The 14,586-nt window shown below is 37.9% G+C and overlaps 1 protein-coding gene across 3 annotated transcripts in view; it reads left to right on the forward strand.

Annotated features, from left to right (window-relative positions):
* MDFIC (MyoD family inhibitor domain containing) overlaps positions 1 to 14,586 on the forward strand; it is a 266,306-nt gene that overhangs the window by 179,914 nt on the left and 71,806 nt on the right. Inside the window, exon 6 of one of the 3 annotated variants that reach the window (XM_053553699.1) lies at positions 14,302 to 14,393. The exons of 1 other annotated variant lie outside the window; for it this stretch is intronic. In XM_053553699.1, coding sequence (XP_053409674.1) covers positions 14,302 to 14,373 — 72 coding nt within the window. In that variant the 3' untranslated portion in view covers positions 14,374 to 14,393. Of the gene's footprint in view, positions 1 to 6,817; positions 6,899 to 14,301; positions 14,394 to 14,586 lie in introns of those variants that run through there. One more of the 3 variants, XM_053553701.1, reaches the window with a different exon arrangement.

Consider the following 14,586-nt stretch of genomic DNA (forward strand, 5'->3'; position numbering starts at 1 on the left):
TGGATCCCTTAGTGTTTATAATATGGCATTAAACATGATAAGAAGTATGCAGGAACCGCGAGTGATCAGTTTTCTCTGTGATGCATGGTTTACTGGAGAGACAAGCTGCTCCCTCCGCGACCATTAGCATCACATAGTGTCTTAAGTGGTTACTCGCAACACTTGAGCTCCCTACAGTAGCAACAGGAAGTGGCTAAAAAATTATTACAGTAATAAAGTATGTACTACAGTTAATTTTATGCAGTTATGATTTAATTCTGCATCTTTACATTTGTTTACATTTTTCTCAGCTGTGAGTGGCACCATGTAAGATCTACTTTTGTGTGCATATGTTTTGATAAATTTTAATTTTTGATAATGTATTTGTGGGTCTATGATGATAATAAACGGTAAAATAGAGTAATGTGTATCTGCCGTTTATGAATGTATGATATAGATAAACCTTCATTCATTTTTTTCTGTATTTCTGGGCTGTGCAGTTCATCTGTGAGCTTTTTAAAATTGTCACAGATCTCCAAAATTTTTTCTAACATATTTTTTTAAAAAGCCACATATGCACATAATTGGACCCACACAGCTCAAACTTGTGTTGTTCAAGAATCAATTGTACATATAAGAATAATTTTTATAGAAAGAACTTTTGAAAAAATTGGGTTGTTGGGCGGCACCTGTGGCTCAAGGAGTAGGGCGTCAGTCCCATATGCCGGAGGTGGCGGGTTCAAACCTAGCCCCGGCCAAAAAAAAAAAAAAAAAAAAAAAAAATTGGGTTGTTGATCATTAGGTGTGGGCTGAACTCTGAGGGAACCCAACTCTAACTCAGAGGTTGCACTGTCACAAAGCTGTGATGATATCTGAGGACAGTGTTAGAGGAGTTGAGGGGAAAGGCTAGTAGCTAAAGTTTTCAGGTCCACCAGGTAAGACAGAAATTTATCCCAAAAAGCCTTGGTGCCAAATTTTACATTGAGAAATAGTGTGGACGCAAGGCCAAAAGAATACTATAGGAAAAAAAAAAAATGTTTGGCAGCGAAGTCACATTAAAATCCAGACGATGTTACATTTTCTTTATCCATTCGTCTATTTATGGGCACTTACGTTTGATTCCATATCTTCGTTATTATGAATAGTGCTGCAATCAACATGTGAGTTCAGGTATCTCTTTGATATAGTTATTTTTTTGGTAGTTCTATTTTTAGTTTTTTGAGAAATCTCCATATGTGATTCCAACGGAATACAATTAAGCCTTAAAAAGAATGAAATCATGTCATTTGCAGTGACATAGATGGGACTGTAGGTCATTACGTTAAGTGACATAAGTCAAGCACAGATATCACATGTTACACATTTAAGAGCTAAAAATGTCATTCTCATAATGATAGAAAATGGAATGATATATACTAGAGGCTGGAAAGGGTTGGAGGGTGGGAGGGTGGATGAACAGAGGTAGGTTAATACAGTTAGATAAAAGATGTAAGTTTTATTGTTCCACAGTTAATGAATGACATTAATAGAATTCTATGTAGGTTTCAAAGAAACTGAAAGAAGGGTTCCCAACATATACAAATGATAAATAGTCAATGATCAATACCTCAAATACCCTGATTTGTTACTACACTTTATAGGCAGGTAACAAAACATCATGTACACCCAATAAATATGTAAAATATTATGTACCAATGAAAAAATCTAGTTGATGCCAAGATAATTAATTAATTTACTAGGGAAAGGAATAGTATTTTTAATGAATGGTCCATAGACAATGTAATATCTACATGCAAAAGAATGAAATTGCATACAATATATAAAAATTAATTCAAAGTTAATCAAAGGTCTAAATAAAAGAGCTAAACTTATTAACTCTTAAAAATATGTAAATATTAATGACTTTGGATTAGACAACAGTCTCTTGAATATGACAACTATCAGATAAATGAGATAACAATTAAAAATGTTTTATAGTTTAAAGGACAACATTGAAAAAGTAAAGAAAAAACCACCACAAAATTAAAATAGGAGCAAAGGATCCAGACAGTTGTTGCAAAAAGCATTAATTTAATCTTTTTATAGCTGGGTAGTACTCTACATATACCACATCCTATCTCATGGATTGATGGACCCTTAGGTCGATTGCATATCTTTGCAATTGTGAATTTGCTACAGTAAACATTTGACTGCAGCTATCTTCTTGATAAAATGACTTCAACACCCTACTTAAGAGAGCTGACAGTTTATTAAATTTCTGACTTTATGTAGAATTAAATGTTTTTCTTGAAAGGTATTTCTAATTTTATTCCACTGTGGTCTGAGAGAATACATGGTATGATTTCTATTTTTTAAAAATTTGTTGAGACATTTTTTGTGGCCTAAGATATACTCAATCTTGGAGAATGTTCTATGTATCTTGTAATTGTGTGCTAAAATGTTCTGTGTAAATGTTTGTTAGTTCCATTAGTTCTGGAGTCCTGTTTAAGTCCAGAGATTCTTTATTTCTTTTCTGCTCGGATTATCTGTCCAGCTCTCTTTAAGTAGGGTTTTGAAATCCCCAGGAATTATGATACTGTCCTTTATCTCTTTGCTTTAATGTAGTGGAATTTGCTTAAAGAGTCTGGGTGGTCCTGTGTTAGTTGCATAGATATTTAGGATTGTCATGTATTCTTGTTGAATTTCTCCCTTTATCTTTATATAATGATCATCTTCTTTACCATTATTGATTTATTGTTAATTTTATCTGATGTGAGAATGGTTAGATCTGCTTTATTATTTGCTTTTTCCCCCCATACCTTTGCTTGATGTCTGCATGAGTCCTTGTGGGTTAGATGTGTTCCCTAGAGACAGGAGATACTTGTATTATTTTTTCATGCATTCCACCAGCCCATGTCTTTTAACTGGGACATTCAGACCATTCATAGCTCATGAACCACTCATGTTGATATAAAGGATTGCTATGTAGAATGCTGTATGTTCATAATGTTGGGTGGTTTTGTTTACTCTCTTGTCCTGTTGTTTATATATGCTCAGAGCTTTAGATTTTGAGTGGTTTTACACTGGTGTCTACTGTGCTGATCTGTATATAATGTAGTTCTAATTACTGTACGGCAGTCTCATCTTAACAAATTCCCTTAGTGTTTGCGTGTCTGTAAACAATTTTATTTATCCTTATATATGAAACATAGTTTTACAGGACACAGCATTCTAGGCTGGAAGTTGTGCTATTTAAAAAGATCGAAGATGGCTCAACTCTTTCTGGCTTGTGAGGGCTCAGTTGAGAATTCTGCAGTGATCTGATGGATTATTCTTTGTAATTTACTTGATTTTTTTCACCTCACAGCTTGCAGGAGTTTCTTCGTGCTGACTTTGGCCAGTCTTGGTGATTGCCTCTTCACAGGGCATCTCTCTGGTGTTTGTTGCACTTCTTGTACCTGGATGTCAGAAATAGGTTTGCTCTTCTCCTCTTTTCCCTGCCCTGCAGTTTTCCTCTGGTGTCTGCCAGTAGGCGGGAGCCCAAACCAACTGAGCTCCCCAGCAATGGCACTGTGGGTTGGGAGCTTCCCTGTGCAGAATTCCACCCTGGATGAGAGCACAGCCTTCTGATGAATGTTCTGTGGCTCAGATCTACACTGCACTCTCCTCTCAGTTCTGCCCAGGGACTCTATGCCTATTGAGCATAGTTCAATAATCTCATATCCCTGAGCAACACCATCGAGTCTTTGGAGTATAGGATCTGGCCTGCAAGTCTGTCCCTGTGTCCCTGACCAGGCAGAAACATGCTGGTCCAGATTTCTCTATGGGGTGCTCCAGCAGGGGTGATGTCCTTCTGCTTTAGTCCACTATGCACTGCTTTAGTCCATCTGATGCACTTCTCTGATAGAGTAGCTGAGCAAGGAGTCATGGGGAGAGCCAGGGAGCAGGTAGCACAGTCTGAGCACCTCTTAGTCCTCTGCAGGTCTTTAAGAGGAAAGGATTGAACCTCTCTCTTTCTATGGAAGCCCTGGTGTGGTATATACTCCAAAAAAGGGGAAGCAGCTGCTCCTGAAATCTCCAGCACAATTGTTTCTCTTGGCAACCATAGGTGGGGTAGAGGGAGAGAAGGAAAACAGTCGGAATGGTGGAGAACTAGCACTCTGATGATGTCTGTCCCTCTCTCCAGAAGGTAGCCCACCTTGTGATCCAGGCTCCGAGTCACAGAGATTTCCCCAGGACCACTAGACCCATGGCTCCTGCAGTCTAGACCAGAGTTGGGAAATGTTGTGTGGGAACAAGTGAGATGAAAACTGAGGGGGGTTGAAGTCCCTGGGAAGGACAAAGATACACAGTGGTGGAGAAGCAATACGGCACCTGCCATCCAGGCTCAGGTCTGAGCAGGAAGCCTCATGTTTTGTCTCTAAGAATCTCCCAGTCCCTTTGGGCTTGTGAGAGTAGAAAGGCTCTCCAGCAGCTCCAGAGCCTGCTAACTACCAGAGATGTGAGGTGGGGGAGAAACAAACACTCCCACTGCTCTCTTTGCTGGACTCCTAGCCTCTCACAACTTCATCTCTGCTAATACCTTTTCTTCTTCTTCCTCCTCCTCCTCCTCCTCTTCCTTCTTCTTTGCAACTGGCCTCCCATGGAATCCATAGTTGGTTCTGGCATTTCTTTGGAATCATATCTCATCTATTTTATTTTATTTTCCCATTCCATCTAAAACTTTTCCTTCTTTCTGAGAAGATCTGGCAACTGATGTTTCTAGTTAGCCATCTTGTCTCTCCTTTCTTAGCATGCTCTTCCAGTCTGGGATGTTTTTAAAAGGCCAAACAGAGTTAGCACACAAACCAGTAATTTCATTTCTAGGTATCTACCTGTGGGACATGAAAACATAGGTCCACATAAAAATATGTATATAAACATTTGTAATTCCATTATTCATAATTACTGAAATGTGGAAACAACCTAAATGTCATTAACTAATGAATGGATAAATAATGGATAAACTAATAAAATATTGTACATCCGTACAACACAATATTATCTGGCAGTAGAAAGGATTGAGTCTGATTCACATTACAATATGAATGCATCTTCACACATTAGGCTAAAAGAAAAAGCCAGTTACAAAAGCTGTGTATTTTATGATTCCGCATACAATCACGTACTGCCTAACAATACAGATATATTGTGAAAATGCATCAGTAGACAATTTTGTCATTGTGTGAACATCAACACTGTAATGTGTATTTACACAAATCCAGATAACACAACCTGCTACACACCCAGGCTATATGGTATGGCCTAGGCTACTGACCTGTGATGCATGTTAGTGTGCGGAATACTATCGGCAATTGTAACATGATAGTATTTGTGTATCTAAACATAGAAAAGGTACAGGAAAATACAATATAAAACACAAAAAATAGTATGCCTGTACAGGGCACTTACCATGAATGGAGTTTGCCGGACTGGAAGATGCTCTGGGTGAGTCAACGAGTGGGTGATGAATGAATTTGAAGTCCTGGGACATTACTGCACACTATGGTAGACTTCATTAACACTGTACACTTAGACCATATTACATTTATTAAAAATTTCTTTCTTCAATTATAAATTAAATTTAGCTAACAGTAACTTTCTTTTACTTAATAAACTTAATTTCAAAAATATTTTTGACTCTCAGTGTAACACTCAGCCTAAGACATGAACACATTTTGCAACTGTACAAAAATATTTTCTTTCTCTATATCCTTATTGCAAATGGTTCCTTTCTATTTCAAAAACTTTATTTTTATTTTTTTACTTTAAACTGAAAAAGAAAAAGGTACAACAGAGACACAGATTAGTGGATGTCTATGTATGTAGAGAGTGAAGATCACCAATATCAGCGTCCTCCATCTGCGTGTGCTGCCCCACTGGAAGATTTTTTGGGCATTAAGAGGCATGGAGCTGTTGTCTTTTATGACAACAATTCCTACATCTGGAATACCTCTTGAAGGACCTGCCTTGAGGTTATTTTACAGTTAGCTTTAAAATACACAGAAGGAGTACACTATAAAATAACAAAAAGTATATTGTAGTAAATACATAAAACACAGTCTTTTACTGTCATTATGCACTGCACATAATTGTATGTGCTAGACTTCTATATGACTGCTGGTGAGCAGGTTTGTTTATAGCATCACCACAAACACATGAATAATATGTTGCACTGTGATTTGTTAAATAAGTGTTACCTGTTCTATATTGAACCCGTCCCTCTTGCTCCCCTTAACAGCATCTTTGGCTAATTCCACAATTTTCTGCGATCTTTGGCAATAAGAGCAGACTAATTCATTTGTTGAAGAATTGGTCCTTTTTATTCCAGTTGTAAATTGCATATTGAATACAAAGCTGTTTTCCTCTTTTCTTCTGGAATAGCCTGTCACTATTTAGGAGAGGCTTTTGTCTGGTTCTCCATAGTTTCCACAACTGACTTCTTTCTCATCTCTCCCGTCCATGTTGCAGCGGTGCTATCTCTGGGGCAGTGATGAAGGCAATGGAGAAGGAACAACTTCTCCATTCTGCTTCAGAGAAGATTCCTGGGTGTGAAGGCCAAGAGGCTCATACCCTTGTCTATAGCACTCCCATACGCATTCTCCTTCAGAAAGGTTGTGGCCATTCCCCACACATGTGAACTGGCCTTTATTTACCTTTTCCCTGGTATCTCTCCAAATATTGGCATTGTTTTATTTTCTAAAGGGACACAATTTTCTCTCCGGCTGCTATTGAGCCTTGATCATTTTCCTTATTTTTTTTTAAATCCAAGTCCTTGGGAAAAATGGTTAATTTCAGCCATCTCTGCTCCCAATTCTAGGTGTTCCATATGAGCTGACAGTCATTGCAAGTTGTTACTACTATCAGTTTATTGGAGGAGTTATAACATCAAAGCCCTGCAGGTACTTTGTATGGTATTGTCTTAACTGGAGGGTGTGGAAACTAAATGGTTGAAGACAATGGCAGGAATGGTCACCACATCCCCCATCCTCTTCTTTGCACTTCCTCAGAGGCAGCACCTGCTGTTTTCTCCTATTCTTGATTATTTTCTTCAAAATACAAGATTCCATCTGAAACTCTATTCAAATCAAACAAAATCACCACCACCTGGGAACCATGTGTGTCTGTGTCTCCTCATAAAGTGTTCGGCTGCTTTCTGTGAGTTAAACCACATTATCCAGGCAGTGGCATGTTGAACACAAAAGCCCTCTAAGTACTAAATGATTTACTTCTAGCTTTTCCAGACACCGCCATATTCTCTCGTGACTTAGGCAATGGTGGTGATTATATTTGTAGACTTGTCTTCTTTGTCAAAACTGGTAGTGACTTTTTTGGCACTACCAAAAATGACACTGACAGTAAAAGTCCTTGGGGTGGCCCATGTATTTTTTTTTTTTAAGAAAATAAATGTTACAGTATTGTGGAAGCAATCGTATTATTGGCACTTAAAATCATACCTCAGCATGCCAAGGTAAAAATGACTTGGGACAACAGATCTGACTTTGATTAAGAATATTATGGAAAACAGAATGAAATTGAAACCACACAGCTTTAAGTTCATCTCCCCAGTTTTCTTTCTCTAACTCCACGTGGTGTAGCAATTCAATCTATGGAAAATTTTCACTTCATTTTATTCTTTTTTCATGTAGAAAATTTTGGATTCATAATTGGTAACTTCTCCAGATGCCAGACAACGCAAAATCTGGGACCACTTTCAGAGCCACAGAAGAAAAGCAGGAATCCACAAAAGGGAGGGAACAATCTAATATCTGTTGACTTGAGATGTTACAGCATAATCCTCACTGCACTACCAGCCATGGAGGACATAGCTGGAAAAGACACATATGTGGAATAAAAAGCCATTTAATTATTTGAATTCATTAAACTGGTGAGCAAAACACTTTATTCAACATTTTTTGAGTTCACCTGAGTATTATACTCATAACTAGAAGAAAATTGAGTCCTCTTTTTACAATTTAGTACTATTTCTAACCAACGAAAAATAAGAATAATGACATCCCAGAGAAAGAAATTCTACCAAGGTATGAGATATATAGAGTCCTTGAAATTGAGTTCTGCCCAAACTACTGACTGTATTTTCCACGTAACTGAGAAGAGAATGTGGCATACACCGAGGGGAGGGAAGGTTGGACAGTGGGCATGGCTTTCATAACTGTTTTATTTTCTCAGACTTGAAGTCATACCTTGCCTCTTTCTTTGAGACGGAAGACAGTCTATTAACTTCACTTTGACCCCAACCCTGTCCCAGCATAGCTGATTTTTTCAAATATATTTCTAACTCGTCTATCTTATTCTTTTTTCATATCTTTCTTTTTCATATCTTTCATATCTTTCTTCAGTCTTTCTTTTCCATCCTATACACCAAGATCAGATAGAATAGTGTTCCTGCACTCTACTCATCTTAATTCTCCTTTACTATAGAATCAAAGATGGGTCTTTGTTGTCCATCAAACCATGCCCAGCTCCTCTAGCTTGGCACTTTATTGATCAGTACTCCACCTATCCTCCAGTGCCCTTCTTTCCTCCCATAGCTTCACCTTATCTCTGACGTCTCAAGGTCTTTCCCGCATCCTTCCCAAACCCACCTCATCTCCTACCCAGACTCCATTTCCATCCCTTTGCTCCTGTGGCAAACCAATATGGTAAACCAACATTTCTTCTGCTCCCAGAGATTCTGATATGTCCCTTATTTCTTTATCCCATTAAGAAGGATGGCTGTTGTTCATCCTACTAGCTGGAGATTTATAAAGTTTTGCTTTTATTGATTTACATAATAAAAGCAAAATTATTGCTTTAGTCTTTTTTAAAAATATAAAATTTTTATAATACTGAATATGCATTTTCCCAAACAATGCCCTTCCTTTCCACTTAAAGAAACAGATATTCTTCCTCCCTTGAAAATTACGGGTGTGATCAATTAGTACACACTACTCTGGTCAGCTTCTCTGATGTCATCTTTAACTCTTCTTCCTTCTTTGAGCTCTTGTGACCCTTATAATTGACATATCCCCATTTATTGTTTATTACTTGTGTGTTATTTTAGATTCTCTATGAAACGAGTAAACTTCCTGAGAACAGTAGCCAGGTCACATTTCTGTCTAGCTTAATGCCAGGCATATGATAAAAACTCAGACCTCTATTACCAATTAATTCTGTTCAATAATTGGAATTTTTTGTTATTAAAACATATATCTATCTGAACTATCACTGCTGACCAATGATTATAAAAATCACACTAGTAATCCATATTTTATGGAAGGAAAATTACAGTCTCCAGGCTTTGGGCACATTTTGTACAGATGCAAAAATACTCAGAAAAATAGCATTGGGGATAGTGAGCTGCATGTTTCTGAGCTGAATGAGGTTTTCAAGGTAATCATTACTATATATTTAGTGACAATTCTTCTCAATGCCTAACAGTTTCTGGGAATCTGTAGATGGTTTACTCATTAAACTGCTGCTTACAATCTATCCCAACTTGTTTTTCCTGAGCTAATTTATCCCTTCACAAACTATCCCTCATTCGGAAGAAAAAATACAGATGAGGGATACTTTCCACTCATCTTGCCAAACCTGCTAAGAAACATTTCATTTGTTCTTCCAAAGCCAATGTTTACCTTTTCTAATAGACATGACTTTTATCTGAAGTCTGGTATTTCAGATGTTGGTCATTTACCCGTTTAGAAGTAGTATTTTGCTCATGTTACACAGGCATTCACCATTATCCATTTCATGGAATTCTGTATCAAGTCCCACTATGAAATAAATCAGTGGAATATACTGATGAGGAATAAATTACTTTCAAACTATTTTAGCATATACCTTTTTGGTATCCCACATTCGCATAAATATGTGGAAAGTTCTGCACCATTGGAAGAATGCTACTGTAATGTAACAAGAAAACAAGTTTTGTTTTCTAAGTAAAGTTTAATTATGTATTCAGAAATGATAGTCTCTTGCCCTTGGTTTTAAAGCACTCAAGGAACAAAGCCTTCTGGAATTTTATTTACTTAAATGGATTTTGAAAAACATTACTCAATAGTGGCCTTTTTTTTCTTTTTTAGGAAGAGATGGACAAACACATTATTTCACTTCTTAATAATTCGAGCATACTTACAACACATTTACTTATTCTTTCACAGAGCACCAAGCTGACCTTGTACATATGTAATAAATAGCTTCAAAGATAATTAATGTTTTTAAGTATTTTCTTGATTTATGTTATTGGCTCACTAACATTCCCAGGGAAAATAAGGTGGAATACTTCCAAATATGCCCTTCTCACCTTCCTCCTCACACCTCTCTTTCCTGCCAAAATCTTGTTTTTACAGTTGTATTTTGTTACTAATGCTCCCTCTGTGTGGTCCTTTTCTAATAAGGAAATAGAAATAGAGGAACGCCCTGATTGATTTTCTCCTTTACTGTAATCCCAGCCTCCTGGGAGTTTGGAGGTCAGTGATTTGCTCTTTGTCTCCCCTCCTGCGTTCCTCCCCAGATTCAGGTTTACTGGGTGCAGAGACAACATAGGTGCCTCATGCCTGGGGACTGGGCAGATGCTTGTCCTAGCCCTTTTCTCTAGGAGCATTCACACCTACAGCCCAATAATTGCAGCAGAATTATCAGACCAGTTAAACAGTTTGTTCTTTTTAACGAATTAATTGGGTTTAGCTCAAATGGCAAGTCACAGTCCTGAACTGACGAGGTAAAATGGTAATTTGTATAAGGATAACCTAAATTATTTCAGGAAAGTTGTAGAGCAGTGCCATGCTCAGTATGCATCCTGGAAAATGCCGGAAGCTAATCTCATTTGACTTGACCATTGCACAGATAAGAATTTTAAGTGGATGACTGCTCCTGCTTTTATTTACTTGCCAATGTATAATGTATAATAAATAAAATACTTCCAAAATTTTATTATATTGGATTAGATTCAAATTTGAAAAGTAAATCAATTCTTTGGAAAGAGCAGGTACGCTGGAAATTTAAAATAACAAAACCTTAGAAATTATGAGTTTGGCTCAAAACTTCATCATTAACACATCTCTTTGGAATACAGCAGAATAAACTGTACTCCCACGTTGCCGCAGTGCCCTTTGTTCTGTAGGCCTAGAGTGCTTAGCAAAAGAGCAATAAATTGCTTATAGGAATTATCATAGACAAAAGGAAATAAAACAAATCAGCTTAAAATTTAGATCGAAGGATTCAACCATGGGAGCTTTCTGAGTTTTATTTCATACTGTGTCCAAGTCAGTGGTTGTGGGACTCCAGCTTTGTAACTGTATTACCATTTGGCTGGTAACAGTAACAATGACACCTGATTTACAGGTCCCCAGAATTTAGCATACACTATCTTCTTCACTCTCATAAGGATTCCATGAGATAGTGTACTAGTCCTAGGATTGCCATAAAAAATTTGCCACAAATGTAGAGGCTTAAACCAATAGAAATTTATTCTCCCACAGTTTTGGAGGCCTCAAGTCCAAAATCTAGCAAAGACACATGACCTCTGGGGGCTCCTAGGGAGAGTCCGTTCTTCGCCTCTTCCAACTTTGGGTGGCTGTTAGCATTCCCTGACTTGTGGCTGCCCTACTCTAATCTGTGTGCAGTCACATTGCCACCTGCTCTGCTGTCTGTGTCTCCTCCTGGGATTTCTGATGTGTATAAGGACACCAGTCATTGAATTTGGGGCCTACCTCAATACGCCAGTATGATCTCCTCATCTGAAGATCTTCAGTCTAATTATATCTTCAAAGACTCTGTTCATGATTAAGGTAACATTCACAGGTTCTCAGGACTAGAATGTGGGCATATATTTGGAAAGCCACCATTCAATGCCACAAAGAGATGTGTTAATGATGAAGTTTTAAGCCAAACTCATGATTTCTAAGGTTTGGTTGTTTTAATGTGGTAATACTACATTCATTTTATAGGTAAGAAAATAAAGCAAACTAGCTAACATTTATTGGACTACAAAGCATGGTCTATACATTGCATAAAAGCTTTAAGTACACTCTACCATCGATTAAATATTTTAATGAGGTAGGAATGATTATTGTTCTCGACATTTTACAGACAAGAAATTTCAATGCGAGAGAATTCTGCTTGCTTAACATCACCCAAACAAAATTTATTCCCTATCAGAAGGGATCGTTTGGCTAACCTATATAATAACTTATTTAAACAATTATGTATTTATTACACAAAAGAAATAAGGGTGATAGACAACATTTTTAGTGGATTTCAGTTTTATCTAGGTGGTCGGAGAAGGTCTCACTTAGATTAAAGAAGGAAGGAAAGGAGGAGAGATGAGAGTGTGTCCTGTGGAAATCCAGGCAAAGAGCATTTCAGACAGAGAGAACAGCAAATACAGAGCTCTAGAGGCATGGTTAGTACCTAAAAGAGAGAAAAGTAACGTATAGCAGTGCAAGCATGTGTGTGCACAGTAGTGAGAATATTAGCTTCTCTTTAAGGAAGCAAGGTACAAAAGGAGGAACAGATATGCCTCAAGAACAAGATCTGTGCAGGAGAGAAAGCTTGGAAATCATTATTAAATAGTAAATTCCAAATCCAATGCTCATTACTCCATATCAAGAAGAAGCCATTTAAATAAATAGCACCTTTCAATTGTGTTTACAAAATGTTTTGATTTTAGAGGTAGTCCTGAAGTTGGCACACTCCATGAACTTCATAAAATTAAAACACATGCTTGTAGACCTGTGAAATAAGCTCACACAGGCCTGACCCATACATGCTAAAATCATTGACTCAGATGGGGGTTATGCTCATCATCAAAATGCTGTTTATCCTTTGGCATTACGATGTAGTGGATGTGAGCCTGGTACTTCAGCTTCGAGGGGAGTAAAGTACTCAGGCCTAGTGCCCGGGCATCCGTCTGAGCAGTTTGGTGGAACTCCAGACGGTGGAAACGTGGATCTGCACAGCTGAATATCGTCCCTGTAGCTACGAGTGGGGGATCCTTTTTTTCTCCACCATTTTGACATTTCATAAAATAAAAACTTCCTAAAAGCAGAAACAACAACAAAAAAAGCCTTCTCAATTTATCTGCTCATTTTTGACAGTTAAAATTATCAGAGTATGCCTAATAAACTTTCAGCACAAATGAAACAAGGGACAGATGATACAGCCCACAGTTGACGCCTTCTCGCTTTTCTTTCCTGCCATTCATCTAACGGAACATGGCTACGGGGAAGTTCTTGCCAGGTTCTGTACATGTGCACGCTTAAAGAAGAATTGTGTTCATGGCAGCCCAATCGTCACTTCAGAATCTCCTTAATGTTTAATACATTTATTTGCTTATCTTTGCTGCAGGAGGAAGGCAGGGATTGGGCAGAGGAGTACATTAAAAATACATGTTAGTTTGGAATGTCAGCCAGAGAAGAACCGTGGAAGAACTCTAGTTCCCGGACTGAACAAGAGCAAAGGATTTGCTAAGCCAACTCTAGGGAATGGGCACAGGCAGAATGTAAGCCAAAGTATTGAGACTCAGACAGACAATTGCTGAGACAGGACAAATGCAAAACTGAGGCACACAGCAAGAATTTGGGCCTTGGGAAGGAATCTGATCACCCGCAGGTTAGGATGAATGAAGAGTTGTTGAGGATGAACCTCAGCCATGGCGTGGGTAGCAGCCGTCACTTGGGGTTGTCATCAGGGAGCGCGCTGCTCATCCTAGTCATGAAGGATTTGTTGGTAATGTAATCTGTTGGTTTCCAAGAGACATTGGGATAGATACGATCTTTTACATAGATTATGTACCAGGTCTTCAATTTTTTTTGTTTTGTTTTTATATTTGAACCCTTTTTCTCTATCTTTTTCTTTATCTAGAATGTCCTAAATTTCTGGTTATCCCACAAATAACCGATGTTTCTTCCTGCCACTGAGATCTTACCTTAAATGTCACTTCTGCCAAGAAGTTTTCCCGACACCATGATCTAAAGGACCATCTAGGACTTCCTCCATACCATGTCTTCAGATTTCATCATAGGAACCCCCAACTATCTGACATGCCCCCCCGTCTCCATTCCTCCTCCTTCTTTTCGGCCATTCTCCTACGAGATCATAAGCTCTGTGTGAACACCAACCATGGCTGTCTCATTTCCTGTGGTGCTTTAGCATATAAAAGAGTACTACTAAATATTCCTCAATAAATATTTTAATTAAGATGTAAATGGGTGGATCTTGCTAGATTAATATTTCTCAAATTTGCTTTTTTGTAGTTTTACTGAGGTTTTCATTTTTTTTTTTTTTTGCATTCTATTACAGAGGAGACATCAGAAGATTCTGTTTCCTATCCCGGGAGGGATCAGTGAGACATATTGGTATCCTGACCAGTAGTTCTCCAGTGCTGCTTAAAGATACTGTATTTTATACCATGGGAAATACGGTGTTTTAGTCACTTACTTCTTAGTATTAAAACACTGTGTGAAAACCACTCCTCACTCAGACTTCTAGCATTACATGTCTCTGAGCTATTTCTTAGAAAAGAGAAAAGTGTACAACAAAAAATCGTATGAAAGCATCTCCCTCGTCTTGATCTGATATTTAAGT

The sequence above is a fragment of the Nycticebus coucang genome, chromosome 11 (genome assembly GCF_027406575.1).
Source record: "Nycticebus coucang isolate mNycCou1 chromosome 11, mNycCou1.pri, whole genome shotgun sequence".
NCBI classification, from domain to species: domain Eukaryota; kingdom Metazoa; phylum Chordata; class Mammalia; order Primates; family Lorisidae; genus Nycticebus; species Nycticebus coucang.